This window comes from Zingiber officinale, chromosome 7B (genome assembly GCF_018446385.1).
Source record: "Zingiber officinale cultivar Zhangliang chromosome 7B, Zo_v1.1, whole genome shotgun sequence".
Classification (NCBI taxonomy): domain Eukaryota; kingdom Viridiplantae; phylum Streptophyta; class Magnoliopsida; order Zingiberales; family Zingiberaceae; genus Zingiber; species Zingiber officinale.
The window spans coordinates 91302514-91311323 of NC_055999.1; the positions used below are offsets into that span (position 1 = coordinate 91302514).

General features: G+C 38.1%; 1 protein-coding gene across 1 annotated transcript; it reads right to left on the reverse strand.

Annotated features, from left to right (window-relative positions):
• Nucleotides 1-4978: 4978 nt before the first annotated feature.
• Nucleotides 4979-7094, reverse strand: LOC122003926 (pectinesterase-like). Its single transcript, XM_042558893.1, has 4 exons — nucleotides 6826-7094; nucleotides 6074-6756; nucleotides 5822-5982; nucleotides 4979-5688 (listed from the first exon to the last, which is right to left on the reverse strand). Exons 1-4 carry the CDS (start codon nucleotides 7081-7083, stop codon nucleotides 4979-4981), a joined length of 1812 nt encoding a protein of 603 aa, XP_042414827.1. The 5' UTR covers nucleotides 7084-7094.
• Between the last annotated feature and the right edge of the window lie 1716 nt (nucleotides 7095-8810).

An 8810-nucleotide genomic window follows, 5' to 3' on the forward strand; every position in this document is an offset into this window, starting at 1 on the left:
TAAAAACTGAGGTCTTTGTTCCTTTATAAAGTCAGTATAAAAGAAACGACCCCTAAATGGTCCTGCTCAATACACTCTGAGTGTACTAGTGTAATTATATAGTTAAGATAAACTAATACCTAATTACACTACGACCTTCCAATGGTTTGTTCCTTTCCATCTTGATCGTGAGCTACTGTTTTTAATTTATAAAGAACTGATAACACGATCTTCTCTGTGTGACACCACACACTATGTTATCTACAATATAAATTAATTGAACATCTACATTTTGTATATATAAATATAGACACTTGACCAATGTGATTCTTATAAATGTTTATACAAAAGCTAGGCTTTTAGTATACACTCCAACATAGTTATCATAGGAAATAGTCGTGAGCTATAAAAACAATTGTATCGAAGACTAATGGTGATGTATCAAGTCAATTGACGGGTGTCATGTGCAAGATCATGTCAAAAAATCATTGCAATGAGGAGGCTATAAAAATGGTTCAAAGGCCACAAACACTACAATTACAAAGAGATTATTATATCCTTTCCATTGCATTTTTTGTTGAGCTTTCTTCTAAACCCTAGAACTTTATTGTGTGTCTCCTAACCTTTACTTAACAATTATGTAAGATATTTCGCTGCTACGATAATTTACTAAAGAGAATGAAGATAGAGAATTCAAGTAGTCATCCATGTAAATGATCACAGGTAATGGATAGGCGCTTGAAGATTGTCAAACTACGTTATATTGACTGTAACTCTATGTAGCATATGATTTGTTCATTTTCTATTATTTTATTGCTAATATATTTTTGTGACTTTACAAAGATTATAATGAAAGAAAATTAAATTTATATTTACAGGCTCGCTATTCAACCCTTACCCTCTTCCTCTAACTATTGTTTAGTCAACAAATTCTCAAAGTGCGCATTTAAAGTTTGATTTTATCCAAAAGATGGGCCTAAGTTTTATTCTTCCGAAAAGATGCACTTTATTCTAATTTTATCCCTCTGACAACTACTAACTTTTTCTTTTCTCTTTCCTCTCTCATTTGCACGTAACATTTATGTTATGTTTACTTGGGAGAATGGAAAGTAAAATTAAAGAAAAATTTTCACAGTGAAAAAGTTTTCGGCATTTGCTTCATTAAAATTTTAAGAAGGAAGAGAAATATAATCCATCAACGAATAGTTTTAAAGTCAAAATCGATCACCTCAAAATCAAACGAAATCAACAGATGGAAAAAATGATACATGTACCCATTTTCATTCACAAAATTACACCATATATCAAAAAACACATGTACCTTTTTAACTCATAAAATTACACCATATACCCAAAAAAATAACACATGTACCCTTTTTCAGTTACAAAATACACCGCATATACCCACCTTTCTCAATCAAGGTAAACAAGTATGCAGAGAAAAAGATTTCTTTCCCATTCCATTCTCTTCCTATGCCTCTAAGTTTATTTCATCCATCCATCATCGACTCCTTCAGGTAAATAGAGCATTAATCTCTTCTATTTCATCTCCCTTACTTTTCCTCTCTTCTCTTACCTCTAAAATTAATTTAAACTTTAATCGACATTCTATTTTTTTTATTTTTAAAACTTTAATAAAAACTTTAAAAATATATAAAAGGAAATTAAAAAATATCAAAGATTTTTTTTTCTATTTTTAATATCTTCTATTGTTTAATATCTAATTATACGAGAATAATAAAATAAAATAGATTTTATTACTAAAAATAACAAAACAATGAAATAAAAATTACTTTGGTGTTAATCTTTAGAAACTAGCACTGCAGTTTAAATACCAATATTATCGTGGTGCTGATTTCCAAAGACTAATACTACAGTGTAATGAAAGTTTTTAAGCACTGTTGGGAGGGCCTTAAAATAGGAAACGAGAGTTACTTTGAACTTAGATTCACATAATAAATGCATAAGAGTTGGGATGAGTCTGATCAGAGTTCTCTAAGTCCATCAATAGATTTTGACCAAAACTCATTTATGGACCTAAAGAACTCAGATTTCTGAAAACTTAAAATAAGATGGAAGAGGTGAGTGTGTAGAAGGGAGATATGATGAGAAATCCTAGTCTCGAGTCTCCTACACTAAATTATAGACTCATGTCAATTGACATAAAGTCTTAAACTTTTTAAACCTTCTAAGCAATGCTAGGAATCTTTTATGATGATAACGGAGGTTATTCTTGGACTCTAGGGCACTACAAAAACCTATAGGAGTTGGAATGAGTCCGATTAGAGCTCTCTAGATCCATAAATAGATTTTGATCAAAATCTATTAATAGACCAAGATGACTTGGATTTCTAAATTTTTGTAATGAGTTGGAAGTGTGGAGTGTGTACATGGTAGATATGGTAAGAAATCTTGGTTCTGAGTCTCCTACATAAAATTATAGGTCTATGTCAATTGGTACAAATTCTAAAACTTTCTAAACCTTCTGAGCAATGTTGAGAACTTTTACAATGATAATGGAGGGCACCCTTTGACTCCAGGGAACTGTAGAAATCTATAGAAGTTGGAATGAGTCCAATCATAGCTCTCGAAGTCCATCGATGGGTTTTGACTAAAACCCATTAATGGACCTAGATGACTTGGATTTCTAAAGTAAATATGATGTCCAATCTTGGTCCTAATACACGTAGGTGAAGTTATAATCATGTGTCAACTAGCACAGACTATGATGTTGGTTTCTGAAGACTAGCACCATAGTGGTGATAGCCTTTAGAAACTAGCACCACAATGTTGGTTGTGAGTGAAGCATGTGAGAAGTGGCGGCCCGCTCGATGACATTATCAGGTATGGAGAGGAGCATAACGATGAGTTTTTGCATGTGAAAAACATGTGACATTCTTTAAACAACCTATTCGTTCATTAAGATCTAATCATATCAAATATTCATAACTATTCATGCATTTTATCTTGAATAAATTATTATCTTCATCTCTTTCAAGTTTATAGTTGAAGAAAAAAATAGAGGCGTGGGGATTATTGAGTCGTACGCTTACGTTTCCATTTCTTGGATCTAGCGGGCGGTGTGGCAGTGGTAGACTGGTAGTGCTTTTTTTCCCTTCCTGCAAGCCTGCTACTGCAATGGTGGTAGAGGCAACAGCTAGTGCTACTGCAGAAGCTTGTCATTGTGCTCCTCTTCGCAGTTGAGAATGTAGTCGAGCGAGTCACCACTTCTCACATTCTTCACCCACAACCAACATTATGGTGATGGTCTTTGAAAATTGGCACCGCAATCTATACTAGTTGGAACGTGATCATAACTTTGCCTACGTGTATTAGGACCAAGATTGGACACAATATATATCTTTTACACATTGCACACTTCCATCTCATTATAAAATTTTAGAAATCTAAGTCATCAAGGTTCATCAATAGATTTTGGTCAAAATTCATTGATGGACTTAGAGAGCTTTGATTAGACTAATTCCAACTCCTGTAGGTTTCTACAGTTCCCTGGAGTCCAAGGGTGTCCTCCGTTATTATCGTAAAAGATTCTCAATATTGCTCAGAAAATTTAGAAAGTTTCAGACTTTATACCAATTGACACGAGCATATAACTTCATGTAGGAGACTCAAAACCAAGATTTCTCACAATATCTACCTTCTACACACTCTACACTTCCATCTCATTACAAAAATTCAGAAATTTAAGTCATCTAGGTCTATTAATAGGTTTTAGTCAAAATTCATTGATAAACTTAGAGAACTTTGATCGGACTCATTCCAACTCATGTAGATTTCTACAGTGCCCTAGAGTCCAAAGGTTCTTCCATTATCCTCGTAAAAGATTCCTAGCATTGCTCAAAAGGTTTAGAAAGTTTCATACTTTGTGTCAATTGACATGGATCTATATTTGTGTAGGAGATTCAGGACCAGGATTTCTCATCATATCTCCCTTCTATACACTCACCTCTTCCAACTCATTTCAAGTTTTTAGAAATTCGAGTCTCATAGTCTATCAATGGATTTTGTTTAAAATAAATTGATGGATCTAGAAAGCTCCGATCGAACTTATTTCAACTCCTTTATATTTATTAGGTGAACTTAAGTCCAAATAAATCCTCGTTTACTATTTTAAGGTCTTCCTAACAGTGCTCAAAATGATTTGAAACTTTCATGACACTGTGGTATTGGTCTTCGGAAACAAACACCACAACAATATTGGTATTTAAGCTATGATGCTAATTTCTGAAGACTGGCATCAAAGTAATTTTTATTTATTTATTTATTATTTTTATTAATAAAATCAACTTTATTAATTTTATTTTGTTATTATTTATAATTAGATATTAAAAATAGAAGATATTAAAAAATAGGGAATTTTTTTTATTTTATTAATTTTCTTTTATATTTTATTAATTTTTTATTAAAGTTTTAAAATTAAAATTTAAAATAAACAAATTTATAGTGTCAATTAAATTTTAAATTAATGTTAGAGAAAAGAGAAGAGCAAAATTAGAAGAGGGAAAGAAGAAAAGTTAGTAATTGTCAAGGAGTAAAATTAGAATCAAGTGTACATTTTGGGAAAAAAAAACTTGGGGGCAAAACTAAACTTGAAGTGCTTCCTTTGAAAATTTACGATTGTTTGGTAAAGAGCAAAACTAAACTTTATCTATACATTTTAGCAGCTACAAAGTATATTCTACATGTTGATGTTGTAATAGATAATCATAGTTGTAGACACTATATTAACATTGTATTTTATACATTGTAATAACTAGTCAAAACTGTTATAATAATATTAGAAATAAAGAACAACCTTATAGTTGGTATTTTAAGGATTTATTTATTTATTTATTATGATTTATATAATTTAGGATTTTTTTTTTCCTCTTCAGTATATCAGTATATGTCAAATGAATCTTAGGGTGTAATCAGTTTAGGCATGACTCAAATAGGAAAGAAAAAGCATAATTTTTTTGCCCATGTCTAAGTTCGCATATCATTGGCCGTAAAGACCGAGGTGAACAGGGGTATCAGTCTTTCCGATCCAATCGCCGCCCTGGATGAAGTCGGCCGGCGTGAAGGCGCTGGCCTCCGCCTGGGAGATGACCTTGACGCCAGGCCAGTTGACCCGCTTAGCGGTGGCGGCGCCGACTCCTTTGTTGTTGTATTCTGCATAGGAAAGGGTGCTAAGGCCGAAGTCACCGTCCCAGGGCATGTATCCCTCCGGGTCGACGAAGTCGCCGATTTCGGATTCCATGATGACAGTGCGAGAGAAGTTCTGCCACGGCCGGCCGAGGTAGTTCCGGAATGGAGACTTGGGCGCTGGGTTTGGATTGGCGAGGGCAGGATCAGGCACGATGCGGCAACTGTGGAGAACGAAACCGGTGATTTCTTGGGGGAGCGTGCGGCCCTGGGCCAGGACGATGGTCTGTTGGTTATCAAGGGGGCGGAGGACGGTGAGGATGCAGTTTTGAAAGACGGCAGCAGCGTCTCCGAAGATGAAATCGATGGTGCCGAGGATGAGGCAGCCGCGGTAGAACTGGCGGTGGCAGTGGGCGTATAGAGTGTCCTGGTAACCCTCCATGCGGCAGTTGAGGAAGATGGCGCGGTCGGATTGCACTCGGAGTGCGACCGCTTGGTGCTTTTCTGCGCCAGCCGTGTTCTGGAACCCCATCGCCACTGCCATGAAGCCGTCGCCGATGGCAGCTAGTACACACAAAGATAAGCAATTAGAAGTATCTAGCTTAGCTTGACAAGTTTTTTTCAAGGTTATTTAATTTTGTCAAGAGAGTTTATAACCAAAATTAAGTAAATAAAGAAATGGCAGTGATAATCTTACCGAAGGTGGCTGTATGGAATGTCTTCACTCCATCAACGTAGTTCTTGCTTCCCGTGACAATCGTCTTCCTTGATCCATCTCCATACATTGTGATGTTGATCATGTTCGATCCCACCTCTACTTGCTCCGCGTACACCCCCTCCTTCACGTAAATCACGTACCTTGATGCAGAATGATCATAACCCAGCGAATATTGATAATTTAGGATGGAATTATTTATTAGGACCAGAGAAGCAGAGTAACGTCGCTCACCTTCCGTCATATTTGGCCGGCAAATGAGCAAGAGCGTCTGAAATAGTTTTGAAATCTCCGCTTCCGTCCTTGGCCACTGTCACATTGGGCGTGAACTCCTTGGTGGCGCGGCTCTGCAACACCCTACGCTCCGACTCCTCCACCCACGCCGGAATTCCATCGCCACCGTCGTCGTCGTCGTCGCCCTCTTCCTCGAAAAGGCGACGCCTGGCGCCTAGGCCATGTTGCATCGACATGAAAGTCGAGACCTTGCCGACGATGGTCAGAGCGTTGCTTGTCGAGCGCTTGGCCGAGTCCAGCGCCTCCTGCATCTTGTCCTGCCGTTCTCCCTTGGGGAAGCCATCGATGCAGGTCTGCTGGTAGGCAGCGGTGGCGCTGAGCCAGTTCTTGAGCTCGTGCACCTGCGCCGGGAGCTGGGAGAGGGAGTGCGAGTCGATGGTGCGGAGGGTGTGGTTGAGCTCGCCCAAGGCGTACCCGTGCATCTCCTGGCATAGCTTGACGGCGGTCTTCACCGCCGGGTCATCGGACTTGATGTCGTCGGATCGGGCGAAGGCCTTTCCTACCTCGTCGACGAGGGCGGTGACGGCGGCGCGGACATAATCCTTGGGGGAGGAGGTGCTGTTGGTCAACTTTTTGAGACTAGATTCGCAAGAGCTCTTATAGTCCGTCGGCGCACAGATGATCTGTTCAAATATTAATTAATTTTGATTTAATTAATATTGAAAACATTAATATTGTGATCTAATGAGGACCTGGATGAGAGTGGCAGTGGTGGGATGATCCTTCCCTTCGTTACGGCTCGATGGATGGGAGTCACTGCTGGACTGCTTGCTCGAGGTATCTGCGGCACGATGCGTTGGATTGTAAAGCACAGCAGCCGCCACGACGGCGGAGAGGATAAGCATTACGGAAGCAACGGCACTGGCGGCCATGAGGTGCTTCCTCCTCCTCTGAGCCTTATCCGCCCTTCGCCGCTCCGAGAGGGGCCCAAAGTCCTGGAACGCAGACATAGCTGCGTCCTCGATCGATCGTTTCCTCTTTTCCTTCTTCCTCTGCCTAGCTGTTTTGTTGGCAGAGCAGAGGGAAGATAAATCAAGAAGCAAGGCAGGTTGTGGGATTTATTAATTACCATAATCGGTTGATGCTCAGAAAAGAAAGGCGCAGAGAGGTTCGAAGCCTTGTCGCATATATCGTGTTGACGAATTTTGACGATCCTTGGAGAAATGGGTGGTCAACGTTCATTCCACCATTGCTCATTTCTCGCGATTTTATTGGCCAAATTAAAATAGCAAGGACTGAGGTTCGTACGTAAATTCTTCTCGAATCTCCCTTTTGTTTTTTTTTTAATGTGAAAAAAATAGGAGGAGATTTTCCTTTGTAAAGTAATACAAAGGGCGATCGGGAGAGACGGGAGATTACCTAGTATTTTTAATTTTCCTGTATTACACGTGTTTCGTCTATCGATCGGAATATCGTTGACAATTCTTTCATCCAATTTGCCTTGGAATTAAATTGGCCTGCGGGGTGAACGAGCAGTAATTAATATCGCCTCCTCCTTTTATATGCCACCTTTCCCGCTGACCCATCTAAAAGTTGACATGTAGACGTATCTGTTTGGAGAGGTTAGGAGTGGAGTGAGATTCCACTCGGCTTCCAAATTATTCTAGTCGAGTTAAACTCAATTAAAATTACTTAACGATTCATAAAGAATTGAGAGGCGGGAGGGGAGAAGTTGAATAACCCCATTTAAAGGTGGGCAATAGTGATGCATTGATCCACTATAGGTTTCTGATTTATTTTCTCATAAATAGGCATGGAACCGAACGTATGAGATCGTTAGGATGACAGATTTCATATTTTATTACCATAGGAGAGTTAACTCAAAATATATGATTTGAACGGTCGAATCCACAAATAAACTTTGATCAATCAAATCATCTGGAATCATCTGAGCTAATGAATCTGGGCTGTGAAATGCTTTAGCCACCCAGCTAAGGTGTTGATGGTTTAAATAAATCATAACTTTTAATTGAGGTTGAACCATAAAATGTATAATATATTAAATCATTTTTTTTTTCTTTTTTGAGATCTACAATTGGGAGTTAAAGTCTTTTCGAAAATCTAAAAGAATTTTAATCATTTTTGTTATCTTTTGCCAAGTTAGGATTTAAGGATATATTATCATTTGTAGATTTAGGATTTGAATCTATTTAAACATCAGTTGTTTACTGGGTTTTTAGTGAATTTTTTTATCAATAAGATATTGGTTGTCTTTTCTCCTAAAATTTTGAGTTTTTGGATGTTTATTTTCAGATTTTTTTTTAAATCAACAGGTTTTTAGAAAATACATCTTATCACTTTTTCTATGTACGAGGTTTTCTTTTTATGGCCCATCAAGAAGATTATAGTACTGCACACCCGCCTCTTTTCTCCAGTGAGGACTTTAGTTACTGGAAGGGATAGATGGAATACCACTTGAAGACACAAGTGAAAATGTGGATCATAATCCAAACTAGATTCACATTTCTCACCGAAGATGGAGTTCTCATCCCTTGCGATAAGTGGGGCGCACCAACAAGAAGGAAAATCGAGGCGGATGCAAAGGCCACGTGAACTCTCCAATGTGATTTAACCAAATAAGAGTTGAACAGAGTCAACTCATTCTCAAGCGCAAAAGAGTTATGAGAAAAACTAATCGAATTGCACGAGAGGGCCTCCAACACAAAGGTATTTAAAC